We start from the raw sequence: 18,299 nt of genomic DNA, 5'->3' as shown, positions 1-18,299 counted from the left end.
AGAACGTCCCTGGTCATCCCAACTGCCTCTGATCTGGCAAACTCATTAAACACAAATGCTTCGTTTGTAAATTATGTCTGAATGTTCAATAAACATAAAAACACAATTGTGACATCTGGTTTGTTTAATATAAGGAATTTCAAATGATTTATACTTTTACATTTACTTTTGATACTTAAGTACATTTTAGCAATTCCATTTACTTTTGATACTTAAGTATATTTAAAACCAAATACTTTTAGACTTTTACTCAAGTAGTATTTTACTGGGTGACTTTTACTTGCTCATTTTCTATTAATTAAGGTGTCTTTACTTTCACTCAAGTATGATAATTGAGTACTTTTTCCACCACTGCCCAAGGCCATGAGCTCAAATAAACACAAAAATTTGTCAAGCATCTACAATTGGTTCAGACAACAGACAGATTTATTTAATTACCCTTATTATCAGGTAAGATGACTGAGAATGTACTATCTTTTACAGCAACAACCTGTGGAAGAGTTTCCACTGGGAGGAGAGGGGATGAATGAGACAATTGGAAGCTCGGGATGATTAGGAGGCCAAGGGGTGCCACATTGGGAATTTAGCCAGGACACCAGGGTTAATACCCCTACTCTTAGTATTGGTGCCAAGGGATCATTAGTGACCACAGAGAGTCAGGACACCCGCTTTAAAGCCCCGTCCGAAAGACTGCACCCTATGCAGGGCAATGTGAACTTCACTGCCCTGAGGCATTGGGTTCTCCTTAGACCAGAGGGAAGAGTGCCCCATACTGAACCTCCAACACCACATCCAGCAGCATCTGGTCTCCCAACCAGGCACTGACCAGGACCGACTCTGCTAAGGTTCAGAGGCAAGCCTGCAGTGGGATGCAGGGTGGTATACTGGTGGTTAACCCCATATCCCACAAGTTGTTTATTACAGGTTATAGGCCTACCCTACACCCTCCTGGTCTAGGCCTTTATTCTTTTGAAGTGGAGAGAATYATGGCATCCCAATGCTCTTTAATGCGGTTAAGTTTATGCAAGAACACTGATGGATTGGTAATTAATTGTATTTTAATCAGTGATTATTAGATAAATTACACAATAATATCAACACCATTCTGATTACTGTGCAATACAATTCGAAAATTGCATTTACAATACAGAAAATATAACAAAATACAAATACAACTATACAGTACCAGTCAAAAGTTTGGACACACCTACTCATTTAAGGGTTTTTCTTTATTTTTAATATGTTCTACATTGTATAATAATAGTGAAGACATCAAAACTATGAAATAACACATATGGAATCATGTGGGAAACAAAAAAGTGTTAAACAAATCAAAATATATTTGAGATTTGAGATTCTTCAAAGTATCCACTCTTTGCCTTGATGACAGCTTTGTACACTCTTGGCATTCTCTCAACTAGCTTCATGAGGTAGTCACCTGGAATGCATTTCAATTAACAGGTGTGCCTTGTTAAAAGTTCATTTGTGGAATTTCTTTCCTTAATGCGTTTGAGCCAATCAGTTATGTTGTGACAAGGAAGGGGTGGTACACAGAAGATAGCCCTAATTGGTAAAATACCAAGTTCATTTTATGGCAAGAATAGCTCAAATAAGCAAAGAGAAATGACAGTCCATCATTACTTTAAGACAAGAACTTCTAAAGTTTCTTCAAGTGCAGTCCAAAAACAATCAAGCGCTATGATGAAACTGGCTCTCATGAGGACCGCCAGAGGAAAGGAAGACCCAGTTACCTCTGCTGCAGAGGATAAGTTCATTAGAGTTACCAGCCTCAGAAATTGCAGCCAAAATAAATGCTTCACAGAGTTCAAGTAACAGTCACATCTCAACATCAACTGTTCAGAGGAGACTGCGTGAATCAGGCCTTCATGGTCGAATTGATGCAAAGAAACCACTACTAAAGCACACCAATAAGAAGAAGAGACTTGTTTGGGCCAAGAAACATGAGCAATGGACATTAGACCTGTCGAAATCTGTCCTTTGGTCCGATGAGTCCAAATTGGAGATTTTTGGTTCCAACCGCTGTGTCTTTGTGAGACGCAGAGTAGGTGAACGGATGATCTCCACATGTGTGGTTCCCACCGTTAAGCATGGAGAAGGAGGTGTGATGGTGTGAGGGTGCTTTGCTGGTGACACTGGTCTTTGAAAGCCAGATTACAGATTACCGACCATTTCGAATCTCAGCGTACCTTCTCCGCTATGCAATCTGGTTTCAGAGCTGGTCATGGGTGCACCTCAGTCACGCTCAAGGTCCTAAACGATATCATAACCGCCATCGATAAGAGACATTACTGTGCAGCCGTATTCATCGACCTGGCTAAGGCTTTCGACTCTGTCAATCACAACATTCTTATTGGCAGACTCAACAGCCTTGGTTTCTCAAATGATTGCCTCGCTTGGTTCACCAACTACTTCTCCGATAGAGTTCAGTATGTCAAATCGGAGGGCCTGTTGTCCGACAGTCTCTATGGGGGTGCCACAGGGTTCAATTCTCGKGCCGACTCTCTTCTCTGTATACATCAATGATGTCGCTCTCGCTGCTGGTGATTCTTTGATCCACGTCTACGCAGACGACACCATTCTGTATACCTCTGGTCCTTCGTTGGACACTGTTAACTAACCTCCAGATGAGCTTCAATGCCATACAACTCTCCTTCTGTGGCCTCCAACTGCTCTTAAATGGAAGTAAAACTAAATGCATGCTCTTCAACCAATCGCTGCCCGCACCTGCCTGCCCGTCCAGCATCACTACTCTGGACGGTTCTGACTTAGAATATGTGGACAACTACAAATGCCTAGGTGTCTGGTTAGACTGTAAACTCTCCTTCCAGACTCACATTAAACATCTCCAATCCAAAATTAAATCTAGAATCTGCTTCCTATTTCGCAGCAAAGCATCCTTCACTCATGCTGCCATACATACCCTCGTAAAACTGACCATCCTACCGATCCTTGACTTCGGCGATGTCATTTACAAAATAGCCTCCAACACTCTACTCAACAAATTGGATGCAGTCTATCACAGTGCCATCCGTTTTGTCACCGAAGCCCCATATACTACCCACCACTGCGACCTGTACGATCTCGTTGGCTGGCCCTCGCTTCATACTCGTCGTCAAACCCACTGGCTCCAGGTCATTTATAAGTCTTTGCTAGGTAAAGCCCCGCCTTATCTCAGCTCACTGGTCACCATAGCAGCACCCAACCGTAGCACGCGCTCCAGCAGGTATATCTCACTGGTCACCCCCAAAGCCAATTCTTCCTTTGGCCGCCTCTCCTTCCAGTTCTCTGTTGCCAATGACTGGAACGAACTGCAAAAATCTCTGAAGCTGGAGACTCTTACCTCCCTCACTAGCTTTAAGCACCAGCTGTCAGAGCAGCTCACAGATCACTGCACCTGTACATAGCGCATCTGTAAATAGCCCATCCAATCTACCTCATCCCCATACTGTATTTATTTATTTATTCATCTGGCTCCTTTGCACCCCAGTATCTCTACTTGCACATTCATCTTCTGCACATCCTACCATTCCAGTGTTTAATTGCTATACTGTAAATACTTTGCCACCATGGCCTATTTATTGCCTTACCTCTCTTATCCTACCTCATTTGCACATGCTGTATATTTTTCTACTGTATTATTGATTGTATGTTTGTTTATTCCATGTGTAACTCTGTGTTGTTGTATGTGTCGAACTGCTTTGCTTTATCTTGGCCAGGTCGCAGTTGCAAATGAGAACTTGTTCTCAACTAGCCTACCTGGTTAAATAAAGGTGAAATAAAATAAAATAAATAAAAAACACCTGTATTTGGGGAGTTTCTCCCATTCTTCTCTGCAGATCCCCTCAAGGTCTGTCAGGTTGGATGGGGAGCGTCGCTGCACATCTATTTTCAGGTCTTTCCAGAGATGTTAGATCGGGTTMAAGTCCTGGCTCTGGCTGGGCCACTCAAGGACATTCAGAGACTTGTCCCGAAGCCACTCCTGTGTTGTCTTGGCTGTGTGCTTAGGGTTGTTGACCTATTGGAAGGTGAACCTTCGCCCCAGTCTGAGATCCTGAGCACTCTGGAGCAGGATTTCATCAAGTATCTCTCTGTACTTTGCTTCGTTCATGTTTCACTTGATCCTGACTAGTCTCCCAGTCCCTGCCACTGAAAAACATCCCCACAGCATGATGCTGCCACACCATGCTTCATGGTGCCAGGTTTTCTCCAGACGTGACGCTTGGCATTCAGGCCAAAGAGTTCAATCTTGGTTTCATCAGACCAGAGAATCTTATTTCTCATGGTCTGAGAGTCCTTTAGGTGCCTTTTGGCACACTCCAAGTGGGCTGTCATGTGCCTTTTACTGAGGAGTGGCGCAGCGGTCTAAGGTGCAGCGGTGTAAGGCACTACCTCTAAGTGCTAAAGGCGTCACTACAGACCCTGGTTTGATCCTGGGCTGAATCACATCCGGCCGTGATTGGGAGTGCCATAGGGCGGCGTGCAGTTGGCCAGTGTAGGCCGCCATTGTAAATTTGCGTTTGATTCTGAAACACAATGCCAGCAGAAAACCGCAATGCATTTAATGACAATCTGTGTGCCAGCATCGACAATCAAATCAAATCATCACGCTCATTTAAAATCTTAACAAGTCCACCATTGCCCAAGTAGAGAATATGGGTGTATACAGTGCAATGAGCTCTACCTCGAATGCAATCTAAACTTGAGGTTTGGCACAGGAATGATGAACTACCGTAACTGTCAGATTTTCTGACTTGGACTGCGTGATTGCAGTCGACAGGCTTGCGTTTGTGTGCGTTTTTCAGACCCACACCCCAACACAACAATCAAACTGCAGATACTTTTGATTGCTTGTTTTGATTGCACTTACCACGTTTTATGATTCCAGTTCGCTCTGCTCCAAAATAACTTTGTACAGAATCTGTCAAAAAAAACATAAACAGTAGGAGAACACAATATGTGAGAGTACAAAAATAATACAAAAGGCTGATGTGTTAAATCTATATCAACTCCTCATTTACATTTTATTGTGAATAAATGAAGATTGTTCAATAAAAAAACAAGGGTACTTACTGGGTTGGCATAAACCGCCCCCACCAAGCAAAACAATCACTATTGTAATCTTCATTCTACAACGAACACAGAATATTAACATTGTTGATTTTAGTAACTGTGGATTGATGGATTAGCCCTACTGGAATTTAAAAAAATATTTCCAATAACATGAATCAAGCATCTAAATAAAACCATGAATATTTGTCGTTGGTGTACTGTTAAAAGAAAAGGAAAGCAGAAAAATGTTGCCATCCCAAACAAGTGAGACAGTCTCTTAGGCAGTGCAATTCATTTTCCACATGCAGTTTTTTCATATACATTTGATATACTATAGCTACATTCACTCTATATACTACAACTATACACACTCCAATGTATAAATTCTGTGTTAAACCTGTGTATTGTGTATGTGTTGAAATCAACCACGGTCCTTTACCTTTTCCCCAGTTCCACCAGAATCAGATGCTTCTAGCTGTAAACCCAAATCTGCCAATGGTCCATGTACTGTGTACAGTAGTAGTTTGGAACGCCAGGCACTACTATCCCACTGGATGTTGAGACAATAAGAGCGAGATTAAGTGGATGTGGTGAGTTGAGTAGACAGACAGGGCTATATAGTAACCAGAACCCTCAATTGACATGATCGCCTCACTTCCTCCCAGCCAACTCAGCTTCACACACTTTTTGTGAAGGTGCATTGGTGCCGGATACCAAATGCACACACACCACACATGATTCCAAGAGCATGACCACATCGACCACACCATCTTCTCCACCTTTATGGCCTTCTACATCCCAATGGTCTCATCTTCATTTTCTACTACAGGATCTTCATCGCGGCCTGGACCTTGTACCACAAACGAAGCTCCTCAGGGACCCTGTGTAAGAGGAGAGCCAGCAACCACAACTACTTCAGTTGCTGCCGTGTCACACCAATGTTTCTCTAGGACTGCTTTCGATGGCTATGTCTGGACTGATTGTTAATCGGGCTGTAAACAATGTATTAAAGATGCAATGCTGTACCATAGAAAATGTTAACATTTTTGGGGAATAAAAGCGGGTTTCATTTGTACTGAGAAAATTGTAGATTGCCTTTATCCAGAGTGGTATTAGAGAAGAGTAAAATAACAGATCATTTACAGAATGTTACCAGTAGTGTAGTGGAGGGTAAATGCACACAAACGCTGTTCATGCACGTTTTTTCAAATCAAATCAAATTTTATTGGTCACATAGACTGTAACGGCTGTCGTCTTCCTCCTCGTCTGAGGAGGAGAAGTTTGAAGGATCAGAGGACCAATGCGCAGCGTGGTAATTGTTCATCTTATTTAATGGAAGTGAACAACTCAAAATACAAAAACAACAAAGTGAAAACCGAAACAGTTCTATCTGGTGCAGACACACAAAGACTGAAAACAACCACCCACAAAACCCAACAGAAAACAGGCTACCTAAATATGGTCCCCAATCAGGGACAACGAATGACAGCTGCCTCTGATTGAGAACCATATCAGGCCAAACACAGAAAACCAACACAGAAATAGAAAACATAGATTACCCACCCAAMTCACGCCCTGACCACACTAAAACAAAGAAAATACAAAAGAACTATGGTCAGAACGTGACATAGACGTGATTAGCAGATGTTATTGCGGGTGTAATGTAATGCTTGTTTTGCATAAGCGTTTACCCACCTTTTGCAGAAAAATGCATTGAAAGTAAAGGGAGTATTACTTTACTCACACTGACTGGCGATCAGTGTTGACCCACATATTTTTTTACCACTACATCATTGCATGTTACAATAACAAAAAATGTACTGTGCTATGCGTTTAGCTGTCAATATGCTTTTCATCTTTCGTCTTGTTAATGAAAACACCAATAATAAAACACCTTAGCAATTAGTCTTAATGTTTTACAGTAGGCTATACAATTACCATTTTGAGTGGAGAAATACAATGACAGTAAGAGTGCAGGATTGAAGAACAGGTACGGCTCATGACATGGTTGCACCATAAGCCTTTAAATCTCTGCGATTTCATGTGCCATCCTTCATGCATATTGAGTTACATCTGCCAGGGCCTAGTCTCCAATGCAACCAAGGTCGGGAAATTTGAAAATACATGGAAACGGAAGGATGAAAAGATACTGTGTTGTAGCTGTTCTTACACTGAACAAAAATATAAACGCAACATGTATTTGTATTTCGTATTTATATTTATTAAGGATCCCCATGGCAGCTACTCTTTCTGGGGTCCAGCAACATTAAGTTATATACAGTTTAAAATTTTACATGACATTTCATTTCATAACACTTTACCCAATACATTTACTGTGTTCCCTCAGGCCACATATTTACATATTTACAATACAACATCCATGTGTACGTGTGGGTAGAGTGTGTACCTTATCATGTATAAAGTGTTGGTCCCATGTTTTATGAGACAAAATAAAAGATTCCTGAAAATGCCCATACGCACAAAAAACGTATTTCTCAAATATTTGGTGCTCACATTTGTTTACATCCCTGTTAGTGAGCATTTCTCCTTTGCCAAGATAATCCATCCACCTGACACGTGTGACATATCAAGAAGCTGATTTAATAGCATGATCATTACACAGTTGCAGCTTAAGCTGGGGACAATAAAAGGCCACTCTAAAATGTGCAGTTTTGTCACACAACACAATTCCACAGATGTCTCAAGTTTTGTGGGAGCATGCAATTGGTATGCTGACTGCAGGAATGTCCACCAGAGCTGTTGCCAGATAATTTAATGATCATTCCTCTACTATAAGCCGCCCCCAACATTGTTTTAGAGAATTTGGCAGCCGCTACCAACATTGTTTTAGAGAATTTGGCAGACCATTATTCCTCCTACACCAAACTTTACACTTGGCGCTATGCAATGAAGCAGGTGGCGTTCTCCTGGCATTCGCCGATCCCATATTTGTCTGTCGGACTGCCAGATGGTGAAGCGTGATTCATCACTCCAGAGAATGCGTTTCCACTGCTCCAGTGTCCAATGGCGGCAAACTTTACACCGCTCCAGCCGACGCTTGACATTGTGTGAGGCTGCTCGGCCATGGAAACCCATTTCATGAAGCTCCCAACGAACAGTTTTTGTGCTAACGTTGCTTCCAGAGGCAGTTTGGAACACTGTAGTGAGTGTTGCAATTTAGGACAGATTATTTTTTCACGCTACTCGCTTCAACACTCGGCGGTCCCGTTCTGTGAGCTCCTAGACGTTTCCACTTCACAAAACAGCACCGTCCTCACAACTGCAGACCATGTGTAGTGACGCCAGCCCAGGACCTCCACATCTGGCTTCTTCACCTGCGGGATCGTCTGAGACCAGCTACCCGGACAGCTGATGAAACTGTGAGTTTGCACAATCAAAGATTTTCTGCACAAACTGTCAGAAACCATCTCAGGGAAGCTCATCTGCGTGCTCATCGTCCTCACTAGGGTCTTGACCTGACTGCAGTTCGGCGTCGTAACCAACTTCAGTGGGCAAATGCTCACTTTAAATGGCCACTGGCATGCTGGAGAAGTGTGCTTTTCACAGATGAATCCCAATTTCAACTGTACCGGGCAAATGGCATAATTCTCTACACTGTACTTGCTTGTTTTGTCACATAAACTGAAATTAGGAGAACTGTAAGAATCTTAGCAACCAGAAAATGGCGGAGTGATTTCCACATGGTGCACATTTAATTTAGAGTACACATTCATTAGCATACATCTAATTTAATTGAGGATACACTGACTCATTAATGTTATTACATGAATATAAACATTTCATTGAAATGCATCTCTGAGGTAAATACAGTACCTGGACACGTGCTCATCGGATATCCCATTCCAAAATCATGAGCATTAGTATGGAGTTGGTCCTCCTTTGTTGATAAAACAGCCTCCACTCTTCTGCAAAAGCTTTCCACTAGATGTTGGAACATTGCTGCGGTAACTCTCTTCCATTCAGCCATAAGAGCATTAGTGAGGTTGGTCACTGATGTTGGGCAATTAGACCTGGTTCGCAGTCGGTGTTCCAATTCATCCCAAACGTGATCGATGGGGTTGAGGTCAGGGCTCTGTCTAGGCCAGTCAAGATCTTCCACACCGATCTCGACAAACCATTTCTGTATGGACCTCGCTTTGTGCACGGAGGCACTGTCATGATGAAACAGGAAAGGGCCTTCCTCAAACTATTCCCACAAAGTTGGAAGCACAGAATTGTCTAGAATGTCATTGTATGCTGTAGCTTTAAGATTTCCCCTCACAGGAAATAAGGGGCCTAGCCCGAACCATGAAAAACAGCCCCAGACCATTATTCCTCCTCCACCAAACTTTACACTTGGCACTATGCATTAGGGCAGGTAGCGTTCTCCTGGAATTCATCAAACCAGATGGTGAAGCGTGATTCATCACTCCAGAGAATGTGTTTCCACCGCTCCAGAGTCCAATAGCGGCAAACTTTACACCGCTCCAGCCGACGCTTGACATTGTGTGAGGCGGCTCGGCCATGGAAACCCATTTCATGAAGCTCCCAATGAACAGTTTTTGGGCTAACGTTGCTTCCAGAGGCAGTTTGGAACACGGTAGTGAGTGTTGCAACTGAGGACAGATGATTTTTACGCGCTACTTGCTTCAGCGCTCGTCGGTCCTGTTCTGTGAGCTCCTAGACAATTCCACTTCACAATAACAGCACTTACAATTGACCAGAGCAGCTCTAGCAGGGTAGAAATTTGACAAACTGACTTTTTGGAAAGGTGGCATCCTATGATGGTGCCATGTTGAAAGTCACTGAGTTCTTCAGTAAGGTCATTCTACTGCCAATATTTGTCTATGGGGATTGCATGGAGGTGTGCTCGATTTTATACACCTGTCAGCAATGGGTGTGACTGAAATAGCCAAATCCACGAATTTGAAGGGGTGTCCACATACTTTTGGCTATGTGCTGTTTGGTTCTCTGAGAGGATAGCATTATTTCATATACCGTATTCATTGCTTTCACTCATCTTAGCACTGCCCCAGATGATAATAAAGCATGGCCAGGGACTAGTCCTCCTGGTTTATATAAGAAACCCCATTTATTTCATGGGAAATCTTTAACTTTTTTGTGTAGTTTACATATTTACTTATTTTGGGGGGTTATAATCCAGCATGGAAAGATGAATCAGATATTCAAAGTATTACAAATGTCTTTAGATGTATTGATTTACAAGGCAAAAGACCATGAACATAAGTTAAACTAATGAACCAATGATCCTGCCTCGTCTTCCGCACGACCGAACAGCAGTTACCTAGCAACATTCCACCTGTTTAAGGGATTAGAAGCTTCCATCCATAGTCAAGATGGAAGTGTGTTTTGACTTTCGACTACGTGTGCAGTTCCTTTTTTCATTTAAAGGATTAGAGCAGGTAGCCAAGTGGCCAATGCCTCACAGATAACACTGATAAGGTTGGAGGGGTTCACCTAATCCCGGTCGAGCACATGGGCAGAGGGACAGCGGTATAAAAGTTCATGGAGGGAGAAGTAGGGTCTACACTGAACAGGCTTCCACCAAGAGAAACATACACAGGTAATGCTTTTTCCATTCACTATGTTGTGTTTCCAACGTAGAAACACACTGCTGTTTTTTGTGTTCATGAGTTTTCAACTTTTGAGATGAATAAGGCTGGTTTTGAATGATTTTGTTCATGTTTCCTGTCAGGTTATTGCCACCTGTCACTAAAATGTGCGTGTTGAAGTCAACTGGAGTATCCCTCATCCTGTCCGTACTTCTATTCATCGCAGACTCTTACCCAAACAGCGACAAGACAAACAGTAAGTTTTACGTGACAAGAACTGTTTTTGTTGATGGTTTATGTGTTCTGGAAACAAAATGACCAGTGAGTTGTTCTGTTGTCACTATAGCGAGAGAATATAAATTGCTATATTACCTCCTTATTCCCAAACTGTGGGCTTACAAAGGAAGAGATGCATGGTGCAGCTTAAAATCAGACTATTCAATAGATTCTCAATTAATTTACGTCTTCATTATCTTCACAGTGGGCTGTGAGGAATGCACACTGAAACCGAACACAATATTCCCCAACATCATGCAGTGTACAGGCTGCTGCTTCTCCAGAGCTTATCCAACCCCACTACGGTCAAAGCAAACCATGCTGGTCCCCAAGAACATCACCTCTGAAGCCACATGCTGCGTTGCAAAAGAAGGGGAAAGGGTAAGACAATATTTAGCTAATAAGGTAGTTGGGATTGATATTCTCTGCTACACAAAGTTTGATCATCTGACATGACGACATTCCTAGTATAACGCAACATGGCATCTAAACGTATAATTGAAAACAACTCAAATGAACCTGACTGTTTTTATTTTAAACCATCTATCTTTCACTTGATTCTTTCTCTTCTTCTCCCCTCTCAGGTCACCACCAAGGATGGCTTCCCGGTGACGAACCACACAGAGTGTCACTGCAGCACCTGTTATTACCATAAATCATAAACTGTCTGTAAGGGCTGGAAATCTCCTTGTCGTAGAAGTAAAAGGTTGGCAACAGATTATATATTTTGCACTACTTATTACTGAAGTTCCTTGTGTTTTAAGAGAAATCCCATATTAGGAAATCATTGTGATCCACAAAAGGTAATATTCTGCAGATAATATTTATAGTGCTCTTATGGTTGCAATGATATAAAGCTGTATTCCTGTACTGTGTTAATTAAATGTAGAATGTACTGTATGAATTGAATACTGATTAAAATGCCAATTGACATGATTGCTTCACTTCATCACACTGTATTGGTGCCGGATGCTGAATGCGCACACACACACACACACACTTTCTTCCTCCCCCTTACTGACTTAAGTCAATATAATTTTGGATGCTAAACTATAGGGTGTGTAGCCTCTTGTAAAAACAAGCTTGCCCACTCCAGGAACGGAAGATGGAAGGTCAAATAAGAACATGTCTCCTTCGTGTGAAACTTTTCAATTTCTTCAAAGAAATACACACAGATCATCATTCCAGCCATGAGCCTGTCCTCCTCATTTCTCCCACCACTGGCCTGCACTGGTTGCAAGCGAGTGAAAATGTACCTTTCAGTCGTTCATACATTCATATTTTTTGTTAAGACGAGGATACCAAAAGCATTATGCACAGCTCATMATTTTTTGGTCAGACGATTTTACTTTGAGTTGATTGTTTTCTTTCTGAATGTCGATAGTACATTATTCAATGCTTATAATATGAGTCATACCCCGTAATATGAAGGATATGAGTGAAATTCTTATGCTATTAACATAGCACAGTCTGTCTAAATGCTGACCACAGTCACTTTCTTCTAGAAGCTCATGTAATAAATGATTTCCTGGATATCCAAATTTGGCTCATCCTAAATCGGCCAATGGATGACTGATTCCCAGAGGGCCTTTTGTCAGTCACCACACCGTGTGTGTTTGTGGGTGTGCAAGCATATGTTTGTGTGTGTGTGGCTTGTGTAGGCAATGTGGTTTAGTTTAGGGTGTGCGTGTGTGTGGGGGGGGTGTAAACATGTGGCTAAAGACAAAAAAAACACAGCTCACACAATTTTTGTTGTTGGTCTCTTTGGTAAACAACCTAATTAAACATTTTAGATAAACATGTCACCACATATCCTTTTGGAAACAGTTATCTTATTACATTTACATTACATTTAAGTCATTTAGCAGACGCTCTTATCCAGAGCGACTTACAATTGAAAGGATTCGTTTTTACCCTCGTAAATTACACGTATTGACCAACCCCATTTTGAGAAAAATCGACTTGATCTATTTTACGGACCCCAAAACTATCACATACTGATAGTTGCCGCTATCACCAAATGAAGATTGCACAAAACTAATTGCTTAATTATATGAAATGGGATGTAAGGAAACTTTCTTAGCTGACCACTTACTTTTGGGGTGACTGAATAACTTGATACAGATGGACATCTAGTGGTGCAAAGTGGCAACATCAACACTTCATCCTTGCTACATGAGCCATGTTATAATTCCCTGGTGTAGGGTGTTTGCCTTTCACGTCGACGACCTGGTTTGCTTTCCTGCCCAGCTGTTTGCTACTTTGGTGTCAGAGTGGGATGCGCCTTCTCTGTTCGGAGGGGTCAGTTTAGGAATGTTTGCTATATGAGCCACGTTACAATTCACACAAAGTGAGTTAACCCTATTGGTGTGATGTATAGGCTGTTCGTCTTTCCCGCCAGCCACCTGTGTTAATTTCCCTGCTCCGCTGTTGATTGCAGTAGGTATAATACATGAGTTTAATACAACATGAGTTGAAAAAAGGGGACAACAATTAGGATAGAGCAGGACTCCAGTTGTTCTATTGTTAACCTCCAATAGAATGGCGTAATATAATTGTTATGGAATCGACTAGACCAGTGGTTCCCAAACGTTTTATGAATAAGAATATGTACATAAAAATATATATGGATGAGCGATGGCCGAACGGCATAGGCAAGATGCAGTAGACGGTATAGAGTACAGTATATACATATGAGATGAGTAATGTAGGGTATGTAAACATTATATAAAGTGGCATTGTTAAAGTGACTAGTGATACATTTATTACATCCAATTTTTWATTATTAAAGTGGCTAGAGATTTGAGTCAGTATGTTGGCAGCAGCCACTCAATGTTAGTGATGGCTGTTTAACAGTCTGATGGCCTTGAGATAGAAGCTGTTTTTCAGTCTCTCGGTCCCTGCTTTGATGNAGTCTGATGGCCTTGAGATAGAAGCTGTTTTTCAGTCTCTCGGTCCCTGCTTTGATGCACCTGTACTGACCTCACCTTCTGGATGACAGTGGATGACAGTGGATTGAACAGGCCTTCCTGTGACATCGGGTGKTGTAGGTGTCCTGGAGGGCAGGTAGTTTGCCCCCGGTGATGCGTTGTGCAGACCTCACTACCCTCTGGAGAGCCTTACGGTTGTGGGCGGAGCAGTTGCCGTACCAGGCGGTGATACAGCCCAACAGGATGCTCTGGGTTATTTATGAATTAGAAGGACCAATAAAAAGGGATAAAAACGTAAGTGCTGGATTTTCGGCCGGTAGCAACCACCACACTGTGTCCGTTCAGAACACGAGGAAGCAGTAGTTCCAGTTCAAGGGTTTCATGAAGATCCACACACACACATACAACACCACTCTCTCCAATACTAATTGTGGTTCTGTAAAGAAAAGAGGAGAACTTAGGCTGTAGCACAGTATTGGAAAAAAATGCCTATTTGCATGTCAACAAATTAAACAGGCTTTGTGGACCCAAACACATGATTGATGCACAAAGAAACAATAGAGCAATGTAGAAACATCTACACATTATAAAACATAATAAGCATGAGCGATCTGCAAYTAAAATTTGCCTAGCACAACAGACRAATGCTAACAAATGCTAATTGCTAATAAGCATGCTAAATAGTCATGCATTCCGGGTGACAAAGCTGATGCTAATGATAACGCTAGAGGGAGTACGCGAGCTTGCTAGCTAGCAAGTTTAACACAAAATATACATATTTATAACAGACACTATTTAGCTCCAAACATCAAGACATCAGGATTTTGGAACTTACATTTAGCTGTATGTATAACATCAGAATGAAAAGCTATTATTTCTAAGGAGGTAGAAAAAGCAGGAGAGAAAAAAATGGTTGGTCATCGGAATGGAAACTACAGACTGCCTGAAGCCCTGTCTGGTCTGGTTTTACGCTAATTCCCTGGATAAAAGGCTGCTGATTGACTAATAAAACTATGATGATTGACGTGACCTTATTTCAATAAGAAAACCAAAAGAGAGTTGGGGTCTTGGACAGGAGATGAGCTAGCCGTTTTTACAACTACAGTATGTTCCCATGACATGGATGACACTGTAAACCTTAATTTGACCTGACTGGCCTATAGCCCAACCCTTTTTCCTATCGGTCACTCCCAACTTGGGACAAGGCATTGGCTATCACGTTATCCTTGCCTGCTACATGACCAATAACCTGATTGTACGGCTTCAATGCCAAACTCCAGCGGAACAACCACTGATTGTTAATCTCAAACTTTTCTCCAAGAACGTGAGTTGATTATGATCTGTATATACAACCAAACCCCCGCCTGCCCAGGACACATACACTATAAAGTGCTTAGCGGCCAATACCAGAACCAAAGCCTCTTTTAATACACCTTATGGAACGGCAAGGACTGTGAAGAGACACACACACAGACACAGACACACACATACACATACACAAAGACCCCAGCCACCCCAGTCATAGACTGTTCTCTCTACTACCGCATGGCAAGCGGTACCGGAGTGCCAAGTCTAGGACAAAAAGGCTTCTCAACAGTTTTTACCCCCGAGCAATAAGACCTGTCTCTTATACACATCTAGATGTGTATAAGAGACAGTGTACATACTACCTCAATTGGCCCGGCCAACCAGTGCTCCCGCACATTGGCTAACCGAGCTATCTGCATTGTGTCCCGCCCACCACCCGCCAACCCCTCTTTTACGCTACTGCTACTCTCTGTTCATCATATATGCATAGTCACTTTAACCATATCTACATGTACATACTACCTCAATCAGCCCTACTTACCAGTGTCTGTATGTAGCCTTGCTACTTTTATAGCCTCGCTACTGTTATTTTTCACTGTCTTTTACTGTTGTTTTTTTATTTCTTTACTTACCTATTGTTCACCTAATACCTTTTTTGCACTATTGGTTATGGAACGGCAAGGACTGTGAAGAGACACACACACACAGACACAGACACACACATACACATACACAAAGACCCCAGCCACCCCAGTCATAGACTGTTCTCTCTACTACCGCATGGCAAGCGGTACCGGAGTGCCAAGTCTAGGACAAACAGACTATAAGTAAGCATTTCACTGTAAGGTCTAAACCTGTTATATTCGGCGCACGTGACAAATAAACTTTTATTTGATTTGATATTTGATGCTAACACACGCACTCTACACACACGTACACATGAATTTTGTATTGTAGATATGTAGTGGTAGAGTAGTGGCACACACTTTATGTGTTGTAAAAAGTGTTATGAAATGTAATGTCATGTAATATTTCTTATTGTATATCACTGTAACTGCATAGCAAACCAGGTGTCTGCTAACTGGGTTGCTGGGTCCTCTCAATCCTTTCAGGGGTTTGCCGGTACTTGCATGGTCTACTTTTGAGACCGAATCACTACACAGGCTGGGAGTATTCCTTTTGCCTCAAAGCTATCAAACTTTTCCATCCCGGAGCCCAGCAACAACATATCTTGAGACCACCAAGTGAACAGCGTTAGAGAGGTCCAGTTGGACTGCCTGAAGTGCAATGCTTGTATTCTTAAAACGTTGGAGTATTGTGTTCCACAAGTTACACTGAAAAGCAATCTCAAGTTTATCCATTTGGCTATAGCGCATTAGAGCCTTGTTATGCATGACCAGAGTGCGATTTTCTTCCTCAGACACTTCTAAACTCAGCAAAAAAAGAAACAGCCCTTTTTCAGGACCCTGTCTTTCAAAGATAATTCGTAAAAATCCAAATAACTTCACAGATCTTCATTGTAAAGGGTTTAAACACTTTCCCATGCTTGTTCAATGAACCATAAACAATTAATGAACATGCACCTGTGGAACTGTCGAAGACACTAACAGCTTACAGACGGTAGGCAATTAAGCTCACAGTTATGAAAACTTAGGACACTAAAGAGGCCTTTCTACTGACTATGAAAAACACCAAAAGAAAGATGCCCAGGGTCCCTGCTCATCTGCGTGAACGTGCCTTAGGCAAGCTGCAAGGAGGCATGTGTGTTCACACCACAGGAGGCTGCTGAGGGGAGGAGGACTCATAATAATAGCTGGAATGGAGTGAATGGAAAAGTACACTATATATAGCAACGTATCTGGCTCCCCTTTCAAATKAGTGGATTCGGTTATTTCAGCCACACCAGTTGCAGACAGGTTATAAAAGTGAGCACACAGCCATGCAATCTCCATAGACAAACATTGACAGTAGAATTGCCTTACTGAAGAGCTCAATGACGTTTAACCTGGCACTGTCATAGGATGCCACCTTTCCAAGAAGTCAGTTGGTCAAGTTTCTTCCCTGCTAGAGCTGCCCAGGTCAAATATGAGTCCTGTTATTGTGAAGTGGAAATGTCTAGGAGCAACAACAGCTCAGCCGCGAAGTGGTAGGCCACACAAGCTCACAGAGCAGGACTGCAGAGTGCTGAAGCGAGTAGCACGTAAAAATCATCTGTCCTATGTTGCAACACTCACTACCGAGTTCCAAACACCTCTGGAAACAACATCAGCACAATAACTGTTAGTCGGGAGCTTCATTAAATGGGTGTCCATGGCAGAGCAGCCGCACACAAGCCTAAGATCACCATGCACAATGCAGTGAAAACACGTTCTCTGGAGTGATGAATCACACTTCAGCATATGGCAGTCCAACGGAAGAATCTGGGTTTGGCGGATGCCAGGAGAATGCTACCTGCCACAATGCATAGTGCCAACTGTAAAGTTTAGTGAAGGAGGAATAATGGTATGGGGCTATTTTTCATGGTTTGGGCTAGGCCCCTTAGTTCCAGTGTAGGGAAATCTTAACGCTACAGTATACAATGACATTCTAGATGATTCCATCGACCACCTTTGGGATGAATTAGAACACCGACTGTGAGCCAGGCCTAATCGCCCAACATCAGTGCCCGACCTCACTAATGCTCTAGTGGCTAAATGGAAGCAAATCCCCATAGCAATGTTTCAACATCTAGTGGAAAGCCTTCCCAGAAGAGTGGAGGCTGTTATAGCAGAAATCGGGGGATCAACTCCATATTAATGCCCATTATTTTTGGAATGAGATGTTCGACGAGCAGGTGTTCACATACTTTTGGTTATGTAGTGTATCAAACACATGGGAACCGTCTGCTTGATGTGTCCAATACCATTCCATTGGTTCCATTCCAGACATTACTATGAGCCCGTCCTCCCCTTTTAAGGTGCCACCGGCCTCCTGTGGTTCACGCGTCAGTGTATCACCCGTTCTTGTGATTGTAAACCATTTTGGGTGATTTTAGTTGACCATAGGAAATAAGAGCTTGCGCGTAATATTCCGCCATACGGGTTTGATTGAATAAGCTCTCTCTCTCGCTTCCCTGCTTGGCTATGCTCAGTTGACCGTCTCC

At 42.4% G+C, this 18,299-nt stretch overlaps 1 protein-coding gene across 1 annotated transcript; it reads left to right on the top strand.

Annotated features, from left to right (window-relative positions):
• Positions 1 to 10,507: 10,507 nt before the first annotated feature.
• Positions 10,508 to 11,852, top strand: LOC112069922 (glycoprotein hormones alpha chain 2). Its single transcript, XM_024137317.2, has 4 exons — positions 10,508 to 10,654; positions 10,787 to 10,899; positions 11,125 to 11,300; positions 11,504 to 11,852. The coding sequence occupies exons 2-4, from the start codon at positions 10,809 to 10,811 to the stop codon at positions 11,579 to 11,581; spliced, it is 345 nt and encodes a 114-aa protein (XP_023993085.1). The 5' UTR covers positions 10,508 to 10,654; positions 10,787 to 10,808; the 3' UTR covers positions 11,582 to 11,852.
• The last annotated feature ends 6,447 nt before the right edge of the window (positions 11,853 to 18,299 follow it).

Source organism: Salvelinus sp. IW2-2015, unplaced genomic scaffold (assembly GCF_002910315.2).
Source record: "Salvelinus sp. IW2-2015 unplaced genomic scaffold, ASM291031v2 Un_scaffold1150, whole genome shotgun sequence".
NCBI classification, from domain to species: domain Eukaryota; kingdom Metazoa; phylum Chordata; class Actinopteri; order Salmoniformes; family Salmonidae; genus Salvelinus; species Salvelinus sp. IW2-2015.
Note: the sequence above shows the minus strand (reverse complement) of the source record. Positions and strands in the feature narration are given on the sequence as shown.